The 20995-nt window shown below is 45.2% G+C and overlaps 1 protein-coding gene across 18 annotated transcripts in view; it reads left to right on the top strand.

Annotated features, from left to right (window-relative positions):
- BRPF3 (bromodomain and PHD finger containing 3) overlaps nt 1-20995 on the top strand; it is a 35584-nt gene that overhangs the window by 6463 nt on the left and 8126 nt on the right. For 7 of the 18 annotated variants that reach the window (XM_045390743.2, XM_065542928.1, XM_015449498.4 and 4 more), the window contains exons 3-10: nt 1418-1574; nt 4063-4194; nt 6521-6649; nt 6950-7262; nt 7992-8294; nt 10376-10882; nt 14249-14342; nt 18512-18609. In XM_045390743.2, the coding sequence (XP_045246678.2) occupies nt 1418-1574; nt 4063-4194; nt 6521-6649; nt 6950-7262; nt 7992-8294; nt 10376-10882; nt 14249-14342; nt 18512-18609 (1733 nt within the window). The other 11 variants (XM_074038244.1, XM_074038246.1, XM_074038245.1 and 8 more) reach the window with 6 other exon arrangements.

Below are 20995 nucleotides of genomic sequence, written 5' to 3'. Positions count from 1 at the left end.
GACCTTTGGCAAGTTGTTTAACTGTGCTAAGCCTTAGTTTATTTGTAAATGAACCCACCACATAGAGCTGTTGTGAGAAATAAATGAGATAACATAAGTAAAGCACTTAGCACAGTGTCTGGCAAATAGTAAGTGCTCAATAAATGGTGGCTGCTGCTGCTGCTGCTATTTTATCATTACTATTCTTTTCCCTACCTGCACAAATGCTGTTGGGATCCTCCATGGCCAAGAGGTTGTAGACGGAGGGTGCTGCCTATATCTGGGCAGGTGTGCTTGGCATGGACATTGGTCGGGATCTCTCCTTTGGGGAAAGGCCTAGTTCTTGATTTTATAAGCTTGGCTTTGGGGCAGGGATGTCTTAACTGTGGAGAGGAGCAAGGCCTAGGTGAGCAATGTCGTGCCCAACATGCCCATCCTTCTAAGGTTTCAACTTGTTTAGCTGTGCTTATCTTTGTTTCAATGGAGTGGCATGAAGAGAAAAAAGGAGAGGAAACATCACAGGAGCACTGAGGCCTTGCTTACCCTGTGGATAACCAGTCTGGGGATGTACCATGGTATAGCAGAGAGATCGTGGATTCAGGTCCAACCCAGATCCACCATCTTATTAGCTGCATTAGTTATTTTGACAGTTTATTCAGCTTCTGTTCCTATGCTGCCTTTCCATCTTTTGTGACATGGGAATAATGATACCCACCTTGCAATATGGATATTAAAGACAGATATTATAGGCTTGCATTAATTCCTCTCGTACCCTTTCCTCCCCCAAGGAGTTACTGGCTTAAACCCTGACCTTAAGACTTGAGTAGTTTAGCCAGCTGCATTTTCACATTTCCCATCCTCTTACATCTTTAGATCCAATTTTTTTTTCATTTGGTTCAAAATTAACATTTTTAGGCTGCTGAGGTTTATACCATGAAAAACCAGAGGTCAAACAACTCTAAGGGGTTGCATTGGGCTCAACCTGGTTGTGGGCTACTCCCTGGTTTGATGGGACTCTCAGCCGCAGAAGGCAGGAAATAGTGGCCACATTAACCATAGCTTACCCCAGTTCCTGTTCCCTTTCGCTGCTTTTATAAGAGGAGGGTGGGGGTATTGAGGCATAGGCTTGTTTCTCAGTCCATACCTGGAACGAAGAAGTCTAGGACCATAGGAAACGGGGTTCTGGGAGAGGGTTCTTTTGGAGGATTAGGACTGCAAGGCAAGAGGTGGAAAAGCAAATGAAATACCTCATGCTGAATCTGAGCTGCTTAACTTTACTGTCCTTTTCAAGCTTTTCTCTGAGGTGAGGTATTTGGCCATTTTATTCTGTCTTCCTGTATAAGGTTCAGAAATGAACCAGGGTCTGGATAGGATGCATGGGCTATAATCTGGGCTGCCTACTGACCCTGTCTTTCACTTCCATGTGCCTCTACTTAAGGTTGAACAAGATCTGTAGTGGTCTCTCCTTTCAGAGGAAAAACCAGTTTATGCAGCGGCTTCACAACTATTGGCTGTTGAAGCGGCAGGCACGGAATGGTGTCCCTCTTATCCGGCGCCTGCACTCCCATCTGCAGTCCCAAAGAAATGCTGAGCAGGTAGGTGCAGTGGTGATTTGAGACTGGTAGAGGGAGGTGGAGAGTGAAGGAAAAGGAATGGTGGTTGGGGTGGGGCTGGCATCCCTCCTTGATCCCTCCATGGAGCCTTTGCCTACCTGTCTGGGTGGCCCATCCCAGGAACAACCCCCAGCACTATAGAGATCGTCAAGCAGCTCCTTCTGAATGGATGAGGCTTGACTTTGTAGAGAATTCTAGGGGAGAGTGGAGAGCACGCCCAGCTTTCCATATATGTGGGGAAAATCCTCTAGATGTGGCAGAAAGCGAGAAGTAGGCTGAATGAGAGCCAGGGTGGCCACATTGTGTTAATTAGGAAAAGGCGCCCTTTCCTCAAGACATTATACTGCCATCTGCCAAAAAATGTTTCATAGTAAATACACAAATTTACGATCTAAGTTGTAGCACACAGCCTGTCCAATTGTGGTGGATGTTAGCCATTAGCAACTGGAGTTGCTGCATGTTTAATGTTTTTTGCTCCTAATTTCCCTTATTTGAACTATTTAGTTCTTTCTCCCCCCTTCACCTGTTCTATTCCTTCTGCCTTTAAGTGTTCCCACACTGCTGCTCCAGAGATGAAGCAAAGCTTTATGTGAGTCTGGTGCCTTCTGCATTCTGTCTGATCTCACTTTTGCCTTTTGTAACTAAACTCCTGAAGTATAAGCCTGTATCTGGCCCCCTTGAACCTTTTGGTCCACCTGCTTCACTGAAGCCTCCCCTAAAACATCAGCTACCTTGTCCCAGGAAGTCTTTCCTTATATTCTCACCTGATTGATCATTGGGCTGCATTTGACACCACAAATCACTTTGTCTAAGAGCTTCTCTGTGATACCATTTCCTGCTGCTTCTACCTCTCTGACCATACCCTATGCTGATCCCACTTCTTGCTCTTTAATGGTAACATTCCCAGTGGCTCTGTTATCTGCTTGTTTGCTTAGAGAACATGTCCACTCTTATAATTGACAATAACTGTATAATAGCAGCTCCAGACTTTTTGTCTTGTCCTCGTCCCTTTTTTCTGCCATCAGTCCCTCAGGGACGTTTCCATGTGGATGTGGTTAACTTGTAACTCAAATATTGGACGTTAATTATCTTTTTTCCTCTCAGTAAACTTATTTCCCCATCATTATGGCTCTCCCCTCCCTCCTGACTCATATCAAGAGTTCCCCACCTTGGAGTTACTTTTGACTCTTTACTCCCTAATGGGCCACTGTTAATCATCCCTTAAGCTGCTTTGGGGGCTTTCTCAACATGGTTTTTTGTCTTCATTCTGCAGCTCTCCTGCTCATCCATGCCCTCTTAATCTCAGCAATAGCTTTCTAGGTGATCTCTAGCCTCTAATTCTTTCTTTGCTCTACAACTGGTAGTTTCTTATTCACATGCTGTTGGGATCCTCCATGGCCAAGAGGTTGTAGAGGGAGGGTGCTGCCTACATCTGGGCAGGTGTGCTTGGCAGGGACATTGGTGGGGATCTGTCCTTTGGGGAAAGGCCTAGTTCTTGATTTTATAAGCTTGGCTTTGGGGCAGGAATGTCTGACTATGGAGAGGAGCAAGGCCTAGGTGAGCAATGTCCTGCTCTTCCATTCTCTTACTTCCTCTTCCAGAGTATACTCCTCTTTCTAGGCAGGTGAAGTTAAGGCTCTTTTGCCTTACATTTGAAGCTTCTTATTAGCTGTATCCTGGATCTTCCTTGACTTTTGTAGTTCTCCAGCATCTCTGTTCTGGTCAGCCTGTTTTGCTTACTAAGCAAAGAATCACTAATTCTGCCTCTACATTTCTACCCCTTTCATACCTTTGGTTCCAGGAGAGACCTTCCTTACTACTTTGTCCATCCATGTCTGTCACCTACCTATATGTAAAACTCTAGTAAGATTCTTCACCAGGAAGCTTCTCTGATCTAACCTCCACCTACTCAGATCTTCTATTTTGTATCCTCTTAGCATTTATATTATTAGTTTTTATTATCTTTATGCTAATATGCCCTTGTGCTTCAAGCTCTAGGTCTCTTCCCTTCCCCTGACTCCAACTGTAATCTTTTCTAGGGCAGGAATCATAATTTGTTTGTTGTTGTTTTACCAAAGTATGTTCAAGCTTATAGTAAGAACCTCGCTTTGTTTTCTAGCCAAGTGAAAGCTCTAGGGTGAAATTCTTTTCACCCCTGAGGTCAGTTTCCTAATGAAATTCTTTCTGACCCAAAGGGCCATAGCTGCTCTCTGGTATACCTGGGGGTAGGGGGAAGCAGTCCCAGATCCTACTCCAGCAAAGGTTATTGCTTTATAATGAAGAAACAGTGCTATAATACTGGGGCAGCTCAGGAGGAAGGCATGGGGTAGAGAAGGGTGGAAGGGCTCTTGGAACTGTGGGTCAAGGAAGGGGACAAGACTTTTACCTGCTGCAGCCCCAGGAGGTGTGAACAGGGAGAGGACTTTTGCAAGAAGGAGATTCCTAGTCCCTCTTCTCTTCCTTCCTGCAGCGAGAGCAAGATGAGAAGACAAGTGCAGTGAAGGAAGAGCTGAAGTATTGGCAGAAGCTCCGGCATGACTTGGAGCGGGCGCGGCTGCTGATTGAGCTGATTCGGAAGAGAGAGAAGCTCAAACGGGAGCAGGTAAGGAGGAGCCCCCAGCCCTAGAGCCCTAGTTCAAGGTCACTTTCTCCCACTATCAGTCTAGTATTGGGAAATCTGGGAGCCCCTGCCTTATGCTAGCTTGCTTTCTCCCCTCCCTACCCAGGATTGTAGGCTCCAAGAGCTGCCTACTTTGTATTAGCTGTGGTGCTACTGGTGGTTTCTATATTTTGGGTTTCAGCTCCTGGTAGCCTCAAGCATAAGCTTAATATCATATATATGCCTGGGCCCGTCCCTGGAATTTCTGATTCAGGAAGTCTCAGAGGGAGCCTGGCCTTGAGGATTTTGGAAAGCTTCTTAGGCCATTCTAATGGGCATCATCAGTTGAAAGCCTCTGGCCTGGGAACTTCTGAGGGTTCCCACTTGACTCTTAAACACTTATGGTCTTGAATCATTTAAATTTTCTATTTATCCTCCGTTCTAGGAGATTTTAAGCCCCTGAGCATAGGAAATGTTGAGGTAGGTAGTGTAATATAGTGGTTTAGGAACATGAGCTATGGCACCAGACTTCCTGGGTTTAAATCCTGCCTCTTCTACTTACTACCTATGTGACGTTAAGCAAGTTCTTCAATCGCTTAATACATCGGTTTTCTCACCTGGAATATGGGGGTAATTATAGAGCCTACATCATAAGGTTGTTTTGAGGATTAGAAGACTTAGTCTATGTAAAGAGTTTAGAACAGTGCCTGGCACATAGTGACAGAGAAGTGTCAGCTGCTGTCATTATTATTATTATCAATTTTTTGCTTCCCTGCAGTGTCTACTGCACATGGCAGAGAGCAAATACTATTAATTGAGTAGATGAAAAGCCAAAACTGTTCTCTCTGGGCTAGGAATAGCAGCTGTCGCTCACATGCTTCAGAGGCCCGGGTTAAAGATGTTCCTTTCTTGCCGGGCACAGTGGCTCATGCCTGTAATCCCAGCACTTAGGGAAGCAGAAGCAGGAGGATAGGTCGAGTCCAGGAGTTTGAGACGAACCTGGGCAACAAAGCAAGACCTGTTCTCCATAAAAAGGGAGGAAAAAAAAAAGATGTTTCTTTCTCTTTCTCCAAATTCTAATTCATTGTTCAGCCTTAGCACAACCCCTTTTCTAGCAGGCCAGTAGCCTGAGTTTCCTCCTCATAGCCTGGGCATCTCATGCCATATTTACCATGGGTGGCCATGGAGGACATCTCAGGACCTTCTTCAAGGGTTCAAAATGTCTGTGCTATCCCAGGCATGATCCCACAGCTGAACTTCTTATCTCATCTCTGATTCAGAGAAATGAGAGAGAGAAAAAGGCCCTGGTCCTGGGGAAGTAGGCAGGCCTGTTTTGATATAGCCAAAAGGTGGGAATTTTCTATAGTCTTAATTTGTGGCTTCCCAACTTTTCACATTGGGGCATATGTAGAAAATAGCATTTGTACAGCATACTACTGTAAATATATGAAGCTACTTGCCACTTGTGGGGGTAAACCTGGAGGCCCTGGTGACCCCATGCTGACCCAGATGCTCCAAGGGCTGATGGAATCAGTACCTCAGCACACTGAATGGGAAATTCTGATTCAAGCACATTTTACATCATCATTGTGTCCCTTGGACTAGTCAGACTTGGGTTCAAATCCTATCTCTATTCTTTTCTAGCCAGATAACCTTAGAGTAATAACTCTTGCATCATGCTCTCTCTAATCCTCAGATTCCGTATATATATTTTTTTAATTTGTATTTTTTTTCTTTTAGTCCTTGGTGATCCTTGTTCTGATCTATATTTGTAAAATGGGGATAATAATTTCTGTTTCAGGGTTATCGTGATGATTAATAGAGGTAATACAAGTACAGAGTTAGTGTGGCATAATGGTCAAGAGCATTCACTGTGGAACCACTGTCTGGTACTGAATTCCAACTCCGTTCCTTATTAGCTATGACTTTAGGCCAGTTACTTAGTCGTTGTGTGCCTTAGTTTCCTCTTTGTAAAGTACCTCATCTGTTCCTACCTCATATACTCATTTATTTTACATAAAATGCTTAGAACATTACCTGGCATTTAGTAAGGGCTATAGAAGTGTTAATTATTGTAATTGTAATGATAATTATTATTACTGTAAATTTTAGTATGGTGTTTGGTACATAGGAAACAATCATAAAATAGTAGCTGTTGGTATCATTATTCCTAGGCTGAAGGTTGAGTGATAGCTCCTCATACTGGTCAGCTCAATATTCTATGAAAATTTGTTGTACATGATTGGTAAAAGTCAAGCTATCACGAAAAAGTTTCAGCACAGTTTTGCAGGAGATGTCCTGATCTGATCTCACCCCACCTTCCCCACAGGTCAAAGTCCAGCAGGCTGCCATGGAGCTGGAGTTGATGCCATTCAATGTTCTGTTGAGGACAACACTGGACCTGCTGCAGGAGAAGGATCCTGCACACATCTTCGCAGAACCAGTCAACTTGAGTGAGGCAAGTTCCCCCCACTTTCCAAGTAGTAAATTCTTCCTGAACTGGAACAGGGTCTGAGTAGGGTAGGAAGGAGTTGGGCCACAGGGTGTACAAAACCAGGGGTAGGAGGGTGGGTCTGGCAAAGCTAGTAGATTTGCCCTTGATGAGGGGTCAGCAGGCCAGGGTGGGCCAGGACCATAGGACTCTGAGTTAGCCTGGCTTGGCCAAATCAGAAACCGAGGAGGCCAAGAGTATTGGTGAAGGGTGTGCCTGTTTGGCTAGTAAATGGTTGTTGTAATTGTACAGGTTTTATATGTTTAGGTTCCAGATTACCTGGAATTCATATCCAAGCCAATGGATTTTTCTACTATGAGGCGGAAGCTGGAGTCCCACCTGTACCGCACCTTGGAGGAGTTTGAGGAGGACTTTAACCTTATAGTTACCAACTGCATGAAGTATAATGCTAAAGACACAATTTTCCACCGAGCAGCTGTCCGCCTGCGGGACCTGGGAGGGGCCATCCTACGGCATGCCCGGCGGCAGGCAGAGAACATCGGCTATGACCCCGAGAGGGGCACTCACCTGCCCGAGTCACCCAAATTGGAAGACTTTTACCGCTTCTCCTGGGAAGACGGTGAGAGGCCTGGATGGGTGGGGAGGAGAGGGGCCAGGAGGAGGCACAGGAACAGAGTCTACAGAGTGAGGGATCAGGGTGGTCTTTGGGACTATAGGTAGACTCCAGGAGCAAAGCTGAGGGTGAGCACAGACTGAGGTATACCTTTGTGGCTAGAATAGTTCTAAGGGTTAAAGTTTAACTAACGCACTCAGCACTTCTTAAGTGGTAGAAAAGGGGAATCAGGTACTAGTGGTCTGTTTGAAAAGCTTAAAGCCTCATCAGAGGTCTTCCTTTCTTGGATCCCCTCTGTATGGCATTGGAGCATGGGACAGGGAGAGTGCATTGCTGGTGTGTGTCTGGCTCATTCAGAAGATTGCAGGTGGAGGACCAGAAAAATGGAATTGCCTCTGAGCCCCACACGCTGCCTGTCCCTGCTCTCTGCTTCTCGATGGCAGCAGCCAGTCACTCAGGCCAGGGTATTGCCAAGCTGCCTCATGCCTGCTCCATGGAGCCCATAATCGTGACTGTGAACTGCTTCCTGCAGACGTTTCCCAGATTCTGACCTTGTCCCTGTGGCTGCCTTCTGGGCAGTGGTGTTGCAGGGCCAAGGCCCACAGTGACGCTGCTGGAAGCTGCTGGCCCAGGCATTCCAAGAGAGAGTTTTGCATCCGAAGGATTCGGCCCCTTTCTCTTGCCCTGTGCTGGGCAGGTCCTTCAGCCCCTTCTGTCCTCCCTTCTCCCTGGCAGTGGACAACATCCTCATCCCAGAGAACCGGGCCCATTTGTCCCCAGAGGTGCAGCTGAAGGAGCTGCTGGAGAAACTGGACCTGGTGAGCGCCATGCGGTCCAGTGGGGCCCGCACCCGCCGTGTCCGCCTGCTACGCCGGGAGATCAATGCCCTTCGGCAGAAGCTGGCACAGCCACCACCACCACAGCCACCATCACTGAACAAGACAGTATCCAATGGGGAGCTGCCAGCAGGGCCCCAGGGGGATGCAGCTGTGCTGGAGCAGGCCTTGCAGGAGGAGCCAGAAGACGATGGGGACAGAGGTGAGAGATAGTCACAGGCAGGCAGGGGGTTGGAGGGTAAAGAGGGATAAAGGCTAAGCTGAAATCTAATAATGGGGTATCCTTTCCGAGTTTAGATCTGACACTTATGGGCAAGCAAAAGCCCTTGGAAGGGTCACATTTCCATGTATACGCAGGGATGATGTTCAAAATATTTAACAATCAATAGAGACCAAAATTTATCCATCTCAGTAAATGTTGGCTGTTGTATTGGAGTGGGCTCCCAAAGGCTTCTGATGTGAATATTTAGTTGCTGGATTGTGGGGAGTTTCAGGTGCTGCAGCCCAGCAGCTGTTTATTAGCCAATTAAGTATGTCAGTATTTTGCACCTGATACAGCCATATTGTACATACCAGTTAAATATCAGCCTACCTTGTATCATCATGTGGAGAGACTCTTAGAGCAGGTTAGGTTGGGATGTGAGGGGATAGCAGAGAAGGAAAGACCCCGGGCTTTTGAGCCACCTCATGGTTTTTACCCCATTTGGCTGAATCTATAGGCCCATCTCAAGTAGAGAGGCCAGACTATAAAAGATAGTTGGTTTCCACAGATTTTCTTAATCTTGAGAAAAGACAAAAAAGAAGAAAAGACAGCTGGGGAAGTGATTCTCAGAAACCCAGGAACGTTATAAGCTAAGCTGCTTCTCATTCTTCCCCTTCATTGGGGATGGAATTGTCTCCCTCATACCTGCCTTTGGATCTGAGCCTACAGGTTGGGAGAGCCTGTCACACACACAGTTCAAAAGGTTGGAAGTTACTTCCAATGGATAGGGGCCCAGATTGTAGGTAACAGCCCATTTTATTTCAGGTTGGCAGAGAATGGGGACATGGTTGAGAGATCACATTTGACATCAGAGGGCTTTGTGTCCGTTGTGATTCCTCTGGACTCCCCATGTGACAGTCAGCATGCCACTTGTATCCCTACTTCTGGGGCTGTGGCAGTGCAGAGTTGTGCCCAGTAGGCCAACAGCATCGCCTAGAAAATTAAAAAAAAAAAAAAACAAACATGTCGTAGCCTCACCTCCCATAGATTCAGTTAGGGATGTCTGGGCTTTGGCTTGGAAGTCTCAATTTTTAAAAGTTTCAAGGTGGTAGGTGAGCAGACATGTTTGGCAACCACTGATTTAACTTACTTGGTCTCTGTTTTTCACATTTTTGAACTTTTTCTGCATGCTGTACTTGCTGTCACTTGGGTGATGTGAAATAAACTCGAAAGACAGATGAGAAAACTCTTGAGTCCAGTGAGAATTGTAGATACCTAATCTGTCAAGCTGAGACTTACCTATTTATTGATTAAGCATGTGACTTTCTTGGGTGTAGAGCAATGGTTTGCAATCCTCACTTCATTAGACTCACCTGGTAAGCTTTAAAAAACAAATAGCCTATCTTTACAAATTTGGTTTCAGTTGGTATGGGATGGAGCCTAGGCACTGGAATTTTTAAGAAACTTCCTATGTGATTCTTATACATAGCCAGGGTTAAGAACTACTAGTGTAGATAAAACTTACTTCTTCTGGGGTTGGGTACAGTGGCTCATCGCTGTGATCCCAGCACTTTGGGAGGCAGAGGCAGGGGGATTGTTTGAGACCAGGAATTTGAGACCAGCCTGGGTAACATACTAAGACTCTGTTTCTACAAAAATTTTTTTAAAAAATTAGCCAGGCGTGGTGGTGTGTACTTGTAGATCTAGCTACTTTGGAGGCTGAGGCAGGATCATCACTTGAGCCCAGGAGTTTGCAGTTGCAGTGCTCTGTGATCAGACCACTGCACTCCAGCCTGCTCAACAGAGCAAGATCCTGTCTCTGAAAGAAAACAAACCTAATCCTCCTTTCTCTTTGCTTCAGATCTAAGACCTTGAATGCATCTCAAGCCTTGTAACAGCCCATGCTTTTGGTCCTTGGTTATCAGTGTCAGTATCTAGCCTGTTCAGATCTAAGACCTTGAATGCATCTCAAGCCTTGTAACAGCCCATGCTTTTGGTCCTTGGTTATCAGTGTCAGTATCTAGCCTGTAGGAGCAGACTCTTTCTAAAATGTTCAAGCAGGTTCTCTTTTTTTCTAATAGATGACTCCAAACTGCCTCCTCCACCAACCCTGGAGCCCACTGGGCCTGCACCTTCCTTGTCTGAGCAAGAATCCCCGCCGGAGCCCCCAACTCTGAAACCCATCAATGATAGCAAACCTCCAAGCCGGTTCCTAAAGCCCAGAAAGGTGGAAGAAGATGAGCTCTTGGAAAAATCACCGCTGCAGCTAGGGAGTGAGCCTTTGCAACGCTTGCTCAGTGACAATGGCATCAACAGACTATCCCTCATGGCCCCTGACACCCCGGGCGGTACCCCACTTAGTGGTGTGGGTCGCCGCACATCAGTCCTCTTCAAGAAGGCCAAGAATGGGGTTAAGCTACAGAGAAGCCCAGACAGGGCCCTGGAGAATGGCGAGGACCATGGTGTGGCAGGCTCTCCTGCCTCTCCAGCCAGCATCGAGGATGAGCGCCACTCCCGGAAGCGGCCAAGGAGCGGGAGCTGTAGTGAGAGCGAAGGGGAGAGGTCCCCCCAGCAGGAGGAAGAGACAGGTGACCCTGCCTGTGACTTCTCTTGATACTTCGCATCTGCTTTTCTGCTTTGCCTTGCCAATCAGCACCTTCCCCAATTGGCCATCTCTCTAATGGCCCCATTGGACAGCAATAGTAGCATTGAGGGCACCATAGCTCACAGTTGGGCCTGGCATGTGAGTAGCAGCCAGGGGAAATAGGCTTTGAGCAGGTATTTTCCAGAGAGCCAGATTGTGTCTGGGACTCTCATTGGCCCTGAGGGTAAAGCAATGTTGTATAAAGTAAAATGATTCCTACCTTCATTTCAGTTCATCAAATATTTGTGTCAGGCACTGTTCTAGGCATTGGGGGAAAAAATCAATGAACAAAACAGACAAAAATCTCCTCTCTTATGGGGGAATACATTAAAAGCAAATGAGTAAACTGTATCTTGTATTAGAAGCTTTGGAGAACGATCTAGCAGGGAAGGAATTCTAGGGTGGTCTTAGAGATGGTGGCCAGGTCTTCTAAAGAGGTAACGTTTGAGTAAAGATCTGAAGGAATTGAAGGCATGAGCTATTTGTATGTCTAGGGGAAGAACATTCCAAAAAGATAGACTAGAAAGTACACAGGCCCTGGAGGTGGGAACATGCCTGCATGTCTGAGGAACAGTGAGGGAACCAGTTTGGCTGCAGTAGAGGGGTTGGAGTGGGGTGAGGTGGTGATAGAGGTAGATAATGGAGGTTCCATCACTAAAGAGAATTCTTTTTTTTTTTTTTTTTTTTTAGTGGAGATAGGGTTTCACCTGTTGGCCAGGCTGGTCACCTTACCCCAAGTGATTTACCCACCTCAGCCTCCCAAAGTGATGGGATTACAGGCGTGAGCCACTGCGCCCCGCCTAAAGTGTTCTTAATATACATCCAGCAAGAGCAAGAGCTAGTCATGAGTAGGTGTGGGGAAGTAATAAAATAAGTCAGACTTAATTCCAGCTCTGGAAGGTTCACAGGCCATTGGGCAAATGAGTCTCTCAAAATGTAGAGAAATCACAGTGGTGAACAGTATGTTGTTATTTGTCAGGTGAGAGGTAGCATTGCTAGAGGTGTTCAGGGAATTTGAGCTGTAGGAGTTGGCCTGAGCTGGCCCTGTGGGATGAGGGCAGACTGGCAAGGAATGGTTATGAAGGCCTCAGGCCTGGGTCTGTGGGAACAAGGAGGAGGACAGAATCTCTGTGAGGGACAGCTTAGAGAGGGGCTTCCCAGAGCATCAGGAGCCAAGACTGGATGGGTAAGATGGGACTGAATGTGAAGGACTTTGAAGCCGGGCAGAGTACTTAGGTCTTGGTGGGTTAGGGAAGACCCACTTTCTTGGCAGGGAGGGCTGCTCTTGGCTTTTGCTTTTTGTGTCTCTCATGTACTTTTATGTGGTGACTTTGGACTGTGTGGCCAGCACTTGCTTTTCTGTGTTCTTGCCTGACATTTTGTTTTCAACAATACCTTCCCATCTCATCTGGCCAAAACTTTTCTGTGTCAGGGGAGTAAGTTGGTTTATAGAGGCAAGAGCCTAAGGCCTGAAGTTAGGCATACCTGTGCTCAAATCCCCAATTTCTTACTGGCTGTGTAACCACAGGAAAATTAGTTAACTTCTCTGAGCCTGTTTCCTTATTCCTAATAGGGGGTTTCTGATACGTACCTTTGCAGGGTTCTAAGAACTAGAAATACCCTTTATAAAGCACTTGGCATATAGCAGTAGATGGTAGCAGTTACTGTCATCCTCTCAGCTGAATCAGGCTTAGCCATACAGTGCTGAGAACACTGCATTAAAAGAATGAGAGATCCTGCTATTGGGAAGTAACTGTACATGAGGCCCATCCAACCTGAGGGGGCCTGTTGCTTGGAGATACTGCTAGAATCCTGTCTCTCTCTCACCATCCCAATTGCCTGGCACTCAGGAATACTTCTATACAATCTTAGTTGAATCTCACAAAAAGAGGTGTTGATCCTTTGTAAGTGAGGCACCCAAGACACAGATGGCTTCAGTGATTTAAATTGTGGTAATAATGTTAGAGGCAGAACCAGGTCACAGGATAGACATTGTGGCTCAGACACCTGCTCTTATAGAAGGGACTTGCCTCACAGTTTTCTAGTTAAGGTGTCTGTAATTTACAGCTTTCAAATCAGGTGCCTGGTCCATCTCCGCACACCTCTTGGCTCAGCTATTATAATTATAGGACTTTTAGTGTGGTTGGCAATTAGATAAAGGCCAGGCACAGTGGCTCATGCCTGTAATCCCAGCACTTTGGGAGGCTGAGGCAGAAGGATTACTTGAGCCCAGGAGCTCGAGACCAGCCTGAGCAATATGGCAAGACCCGGTTTCTACAAAGTTAAAAAGTTAGCTGCGCATAGGGTGCATGCCTGTGGTCACAGCTACTGAGGAGGTTGAGGCAGGGGATCACTGGAACCCAGGCTATTGAGGCCCCAGTGAGCCTTGTTTACACCACTGCACTCCAGCCTGGGCAACAGCGAGACCCTATCTCAAAAAAATAGAAAAATAAATGTGGATAGATAGGAGAGTAGAAGCCTTCACTTCAAGGTCACATACCTGGGATGACCAAATAGCCTTCATTCGCCTCTGAAGGACTCCCCACTGTAAACAGACCTTCTCTCATACATACTGAATAGTAAGTAAGGTATTATCTTCACTTCACAAAAGGAGAGGTCAAGAGACCTCAAAGAAAGAGAAAAGGAACCTGTGTTTCAGAGCCCAGCCTAGAACCCCAGGTTCTGACTCTCCCTGCCAGGAAGTTCTGGGCTGCTTTAGTTCTGCTGAAGAGTACCCCCATCCTCAATTTGGATTAGCCCTGCGAGGTATCTCAGGGTGTGGTTGACAAAGGGCCCTTATCCTTCTCTAGTCTCTCTTGACATCACCCCCAAAGAATCAAACTAGCTATTGCCAGCTATGTGAGGCATAGGTTATGTGAGTGTTTATCTGAAGAGGCAAGGTGGGTGGGCTCCTGAAAAAGGCAGAGATTACCTGATAATTGAGATTTGAAATTAGAAGCAAATCCAGGGACTTGTGAGCAAGCCAGGGTGGGAGAAGTCTTAGTATCTCCCTGTGTAGCCAAATGACAGTAGCTGAGTGAGCTGTGTGCTATGGTTTCCTTAAAGTAAAAGCAGAAGGATGGGAAGGAAATTGCAGTGTCTGCTCCTTGCCCTAGCCAGCAATATTTCCCCCCAAACTTTTGTCTTGATCATATCTTCTTTATCACCCAAGACCCATTTCTCACAGGGAAAGGAATAGCCATCCTCTCCACTCCTCACTGAGCCCTCCTGAGGTGGCTGCCTCACCCTGATAGCATGTGTTGGGAAGGGGGATTTCTGCACTCAGACTCACTATGTGTGTCCTTGGCAGGCATGACCAACGGCTTTGGAAAACACACCGAAAGCGGGTCTGACTCGGAATGTAGTTTGGGTCTCAGTGGTGGACTGGCATTTGAAGCTTGCAGGTAAGAACACATTTCCTAAAGCTTTGTCAGCAGCTCTGCCACCCCTCCTTTTACTCTCCATTCAGCTACAGGTTGAACCTCTTCCTGCTTACCTTTTTCTCTCCCCCAACTCCTGCTATTTCCTGAGGCCTCTTATCTGTAACTCTGGGATTTCCTAGGAAACAGGGTGACCCTTGACTCTCAGGTCTGATCTGAGAGAGGAAGAGTAGTGCTGATGCTTTACAGGGTTTGTGTGACTGAATTTGGACTCTAGAGGATAGGGAAAGCTAAATCTCGTATTGCTCAGTGAAATTAACATTTGAGCCAAAGTCCCCTGCTGCCCCTACACACATACTTAGACAACCCAGCCTGTTAAAGACTTGGTTTTGCTCTTTGCCTTTTGGGGTGTCATAGCCTCTTTATAGAGGTGTGGTGTAGGTATATGAAATGACCAAGTAGGAAATTTAGAATTGCCTTTTTTTTTTTTCTTTTGAGACGGACTCTGGCTCTGCCGCCCGGGTTGGAGTGGAGTGGCCCAGTCTTGGCTCACTGCAACCTCCACCTCCTGGGTTCAAGTGATTCTCCTGCCTCAGCCTCCTGAGTAGCTGGGACTACAGGCACATGCCACCATGCCCAACTAATTTTTGTATTTTTAGTAGAGATGAAGGTTCACCATGTTGGCCAGGCTGGTCTTGAACTCCTGACCTCAAGTGATATGCCTGCCGCAGCCTCCCAAAGTGCTGGAATTACAGGTGTGAGCCACCGTGTCTGGCCTGGAATTGCCTTTTATTCAGACAAAGGTCCCAAAGCTCTTCTACTATCCTTGAGCTGAAAAGGGATGGACTTCTTCCCATTCTTTTATCTGAAGGGAGGATTTCTCAGACCAGAATCTTAAAGTTTATTCCAGGCCCAAGAGTTTATGGAGCCCCTGTTCTGTGTTCTGTATTCTGCAAGACACCAGGGCGGGTGGGGGGGACTCTTATAAATGAGAAACCCTTAGTGCCACAAAGGAAAAGTGACTTGTCCTGAAGGCTAATGTCATGACCCCACCATATGACTGCTGAATGGATCTTAGGTTCAGAGTAGGGGAGCAAAGGTCCCAGGGCAGCACCAGAAGACTATGTATTTGTATTTGAAGTGCTTCCAAGGCAGACTGGGCATGTATTCTTTTAGGCATTCAGTCTGCCTGGGCTGTGGGACTACTGGTAGGGCTGAGGGGGTCCCCAGCTACTCGTTGGCCTGGACTGGTTCCCTGCTGTGGTTTCTTTGTGATTCCCCTACCCCCAGCCAACCCTCAAAGTTGCCCTAGCTTCCTATTGCAGCCTCCAGAGATATAGGGAAAGTAGATGGAAAAAAGTTATCAGGCACAGGAAAGAGAAAGAGATTTCATAATCTTACAGGATGCTTCTGTCCTGGACCTGGGTTGAAGTTCCTGACTCCCTTCAAAGATAAGGTACCTGGAAGCCCAATTTGTTGGGGTCAGGGTAGGATTGGACCCATCAAACTATCCTTTTTTAGCTTTTGACTAAATGTGGAATGTGTGTTGGCCCCTTCTTCTATGAAGGGCATTCTTTTCAGCTATGAGCCATAAGAGCAAGCAAGGCCAGGCTCTGGTTAGCCTGCTGATTCAGGTGGCGTGTTTGCCTTTCTGCAGAACTCCAGTGCAATGCCCTTGATTTATCTGGGGCCCCTTGGAGGAAGTGTGTATTAGGATTTCAGGGTTTAAAATAGGAGATTCAAGGGCTTCAACTGCAAGCGTTGTTTTTCTTTTTCCCCCTATACTGTGGTAATAAGTACATAAGGGAAGACCTTATTTATTAGACCAGAATCATATAATCCCAGAATTAGAAATAATCTTGAAAGAACTGGTCACTAACCCATCCCCCACACCTCCTTTTTCACTTGCCCCTTGGTTTATCTTTTCTGACGATTTTCTGAGCAGGTTGGTGCTACACGTGCTTTCTATAGGTCACTCATTCAAATATTGATAACTGAACACCTACTGTGTGCCAGGTACTGTTCTAAGGACTTGCCAGGTACTGTTCTAAGCACTAAGGTGCCTGTTGTCATGAAGATTATCTTCTAAAGTGTCTGTTCTCATGGATATGGATGTTAAATCAGTAAATAAGATAATTGTAGGTTGGGTTGTCTCCTTAGGCCTGGGTAACTTGGAGAAAGGGCTGAAATGCAGGCCATGATTGAGTCAGTTGTGCTTTTTTCTACAAATCAGGAACATACAGACCTATTTTTGGTGTTGCATCCTATTTTATTGAGCTCATCCTTCTGAGAGCTCATCATTCTATAGTAGAGTATTAGCAGTTTGTAATACTTTAAGTAAGACATTAAAATTTACTACCCTTCGTATGACAATAACTACAGCTGCTATTTATTGAATGCATGGTATGTGCTGTACTGAGAGCTTTATGTGTGTTCATTCATTAATCTTTACAACAACACATGGGGAGTGTAAGCCTCAGAGAAGTTAAGTAACTTGCTGAAGGTTACAGAACTGTTAAAAAGAGCTGGGTTTTGAACCCAGATAGGCTCCAAGAGTTTAATTTCTTAACTGCTTTGCTGTGCTCTCTTCTGTTGTATTTGAAGATGTCTCCCCAGATTCTTGATGTGAACTTTGATTTGTTTTTCTTTTTCTCATCTTGATGTGAACTTTGAGAGGCTTTCCTGATAAAATTACTAGCACTTTACATTTATACAAGGACTCAATGTCTCTAATATGTTGGCAGATTTTTGTAGGGTAAGTGGGAACTAAATCCTAAATGTAAACTGGGTATTTTTTGTTTTTTCCCAAACAGTTCCTAGTTTGACTAGCAATAAAAACTACCAACTTAACTACTGGTTACTGAAAAATCATGATTCATTGGGTTTTAGTTAAGCAAAGTTTTCTTAGCATACAGTCCTGATAAAGTCAGTTCTGATTCAGTAAAACAGGAGTACCCTACTCTCTAACCAGTCCCTACTCCTGGCTGCTGCTTATCCCACCGGGGGTTTCTTTAAGCATTTCTGCTTTTCTGCAGATTGACGACCTATTCTTTAAGCATTTTATTAGTAAAAAAAAATTAAAGTTATATAGGAGTAATATTTTTTGAAGTTTGGATGGAAAAAAGCCCTAGCCATATCATTTTTGCCCAGAAGCTATAGTATACATTAGAACTGCATGGGGAACAATTTGAAAATACTGATGCGTGGGTGGGCTTCAGTTACAACATTGCTTTGGTATTGCTATTCTAATTTTTGCTTATCACTTTTTAGTCTTTGTGTAATATATATTTTGCCTCTTTGAAATAGCCATGAAAAAAATTTTTTTTTTTTTTGAGATGGTGTCTCGCTCTGTCGCCGGGCTGGAGTACAGTGGCGCCATCTTGGGTCACTGCAACCTCCAACTCTCAGGTTCAAGTGATTCTCCTGCCTCAGCCTCCTAAGTAGCTGGGAGTACAGGCACGTGCCACCACGGCCAGCTAATTTTTGTATTTTTAGTAGAGATTAGGTTTCGCCATGTTGGCCAGGATGGTCTTGATCTTCTGACCTCCTGATCTGCCCAGCTCGGCCTCCCAAAGTGCTGGGATTACAGGCTTGAGCCACCACACCCAGCCCACTTTTTACTTTAAAAAATCCACTTCTCTCTATCCAAGAAAAACTTCACACATAAACCATTTGGAAGTGAGAAGTGCATTTTTTTTTCCAATTTAAAAATGTCTTTTCTAATTAAGGAAGTATGACATGTCCACTTTAGAAAATTTGGCAAAGAGGCAAATTTTTGAATCTCAAAAATAAATTGGTTTCTAAAGAAGACACAATGTGAACCAGAGCAAAGAATTCTGGGCAGATGTAAGATGGCCCCTGTCATGGCAAGGCTGCTTAGACTCTGGAAGGATTGACAGATGACTGATGTGACCTTTCCTTTGGATGAAGTCCAAGGTTCCTGAGCAGGGAACGAGCAACTCCTTCCAGGTTCAGTCCTTCCATGTAGATGAAATGGTTCCTCAAAACCTCATGGGAACTATGCAGTCAAAAACATGGGTTAGTGTGAGTTTTTAGGGGAAGGTGAGAACTGTCCTCCCTGAAGAGTTTTTGTAGCTCCACTCCTGTCAGAGAGGGTAGAAGGGAGAAGGGGAGTGGGCGTTTTAGTCATTGAAATTGCTCATTTCACCCCTCTCTCCCTGCTCTGTGTGCAGTGGTCTGACGCCCCCCAAACGCAGCCGTGGGAAGCCAGCCCTGTCTCGAGTGCCCTTCCTGGAAGGTGTGAACGGAGACTCTGACTACAATGGCTCAGGTGAGGAGCAGTGTTCAGGCAGAGCTGAGGGGGCCAGGCCTTCTGAGGAGCCAGCTCTTCAGGCTGCTGCACTGCTGGGGCTCTGTACCAGGCAGCCAGTCCCTGAGCTCCCCCAAACTCTTGGGCCCTTGGGCAGGGAGATGGCCCTCTCCCAGGCCAATCATACTCTTTTTTTTTTTTTTCTTTTAATTGCATCTTAAATTTGAATAGGTTATACATGCCCATAGTAATAAAAATCAAAAAAGTACAAAAGAGTGTATAATGAAAGCTAGCACTCCCCTCCCTGGAACATCAACTGCTAGCATTTTCTTTTCTATCTTTCCAGAGGTAATCCATATGTATACAAGCCAAAACTTGCATGAATAATTAAGAGAGTGAGTAGAGAAGCCTAATATGCACATGTTCCTCTAAACCATTCCTTTTTTCCAGCTAGTAATATATCTTGGAAATCCTTCTGTGCTTTTTATTGGCTTCCCAGTGTCCCATTATATAGGAATGCCATCATTTGCTTAGCCAGTCCTCCAAAGATGGACTTTTAGATTGTTTTCATTTATTATCATAACCAGTGTTGCAGTGAGCAACCTTATGCATAGATAATTTTATATCCATAGGGAGCCTATCCATAGAAGTGGAATTACTGAATTTAAGGAAGTGTATGTTTGTAATTTTCATGGATACTGCCTGTCCCCATTCACAAACGTTATCAGTGATAGCCTGTATCACTGAATCTCGCACATACATAACCCTGTAGTTTTATGGGCCCTGTCTCCTTGGACAAAGGGAATAAAGGGCAGGGCAGGACCTGGGGGAGAGGCCTGGGGTGGTGCTCAGGTGGGACAGGTGCAGAGCAGGCTGTTCTCTGAGCTCACCTCTGTCCAGCCCTGCTGTACAGGGGTGTGTGCTCCCTGGATGCCCTGTCTTTGAAGTTTCCATCTAACACACAGGCTGCAGGGCTTCTCTTCCTTCTTTCCTTTACCCAACTACTTTATTTTCCCTTAGCATCAGTTTCTTTCTCGTATGTGTGTTGATGGATGCATGCCTGTGTGTTTCATTGCTTTCCGTAATTGTCAGTGCCCAAAAGGCTGGGCTTATGTCAAGATGAATTTGTACAGCATCTCACACAAAGCCAGGAGTGGATTGGCACACTTTGTGCTTCTGGTGGTGACATCTTATTCTTACTTTTAAAACCACATGCTTATTAAAATGATGCCAAAAGATATTGACCTCCCATAGTTCCATCACCGTAACATGATTGTCTTCATTTCTCTGTGTTGCCTTCTGTTTATTTTAGGCACATTTTTAACAAAATGCTGATCCAAACACATGTACTTTTGTATTCTACTGTTTTCAATTTTTTTTGTACTTTCTTCATGTTGACACATAATCTTTATATATCTCATGTTATTGGAACAATGTATCTAACAACGCATTATAATTTACTTAACCATTCTATTGTTAGGCATTTGGGTTTTTTCCAGCTTTTAACATTATATGTAATGTAGTGAACCCATATTTTTGTTTAAAATCCTTTTATTCATCTTGAAAGTTATTTTTCTTAGAATAAATTCCCAGAGAAGGAATTTACTGGAACAGGTGGTTCATACATTTTTTAAATGGCTCTTCAGACATACTGCCAAATTATATTCCATAAGGATGGGTTTGGTCTGCAGTTGCATTAGTAGTATGTGATTGCACCAGTTTCTACTCAGTCTACCTCTTTGGTATTGGATTTTATCTTTTTATTGTTACTGCTGTTGATTCAATAGGTGCAAAATACTATCTTATAATTTTAGTGCATTTTTTAAAATTACAAGTAGAGTTAAGCACAGTAGCTCACACCTGTAATACCAGCACTTTGGGAAGCCGAAGTGGGAGGGTTGCTTGAAGCCAGGAGTTTGAGACCAGCCTGGGCAACATAGTGAGATCCTATCTCTACAAAAAATGAATAAATAAAATTTTTTAAAAAGTGAGGTAGTAATATTTCTTTAGAAATAACAATTTCCACTCTGTTAGATTTGGACTTTTTTCTTTGGTTGAGTGTGGTCACCTGCCCATTCCAGTGTATAGATGGGGGGAGGGAAAGAGAGGTTCTTCTGTGTGTTCAGAAGCATCTGTGAAGTACTCATTCACATGTGCTAGTGCATTGAGTGCAGAGCAAAGTAAGATGAAAAGATGCAGTGCCTGCCCCAGGGATACCCAGTATCAGGTTCTGACAAAAGAAGACATGCGAAGGACTTGCAGACCGCTTAGCTCTGCTAAGTGCTGTGCATCCAGGTGACCTAGGTGGCCAGGTGTGACCCTGTCAGAAAAGAGCTCAGTTAGCAAGTAATTTTACCAGGATGTCTTCCCTGGCATCTTTGTCCATGAAGCCTCCATCATGAGGACT

The sequence above is a fragment of the Macaca fascicularis genome, chromosome 4, assembly GCF_037993035.2.
Source record: "Macaca fascicularis isolate 582-1 chromosome 4, T2T-MFA8v1.1".
NCBI lineage: Eukaryota > Metazoa > Chordata > Mammalia > Primates > Cercopithecidae > Macaca > Macaca fascicularis.
Note: the sequence above shows the minus strand (reverse complement) of the source record. Positions and strands in the feature narration are given on the sequence as shown.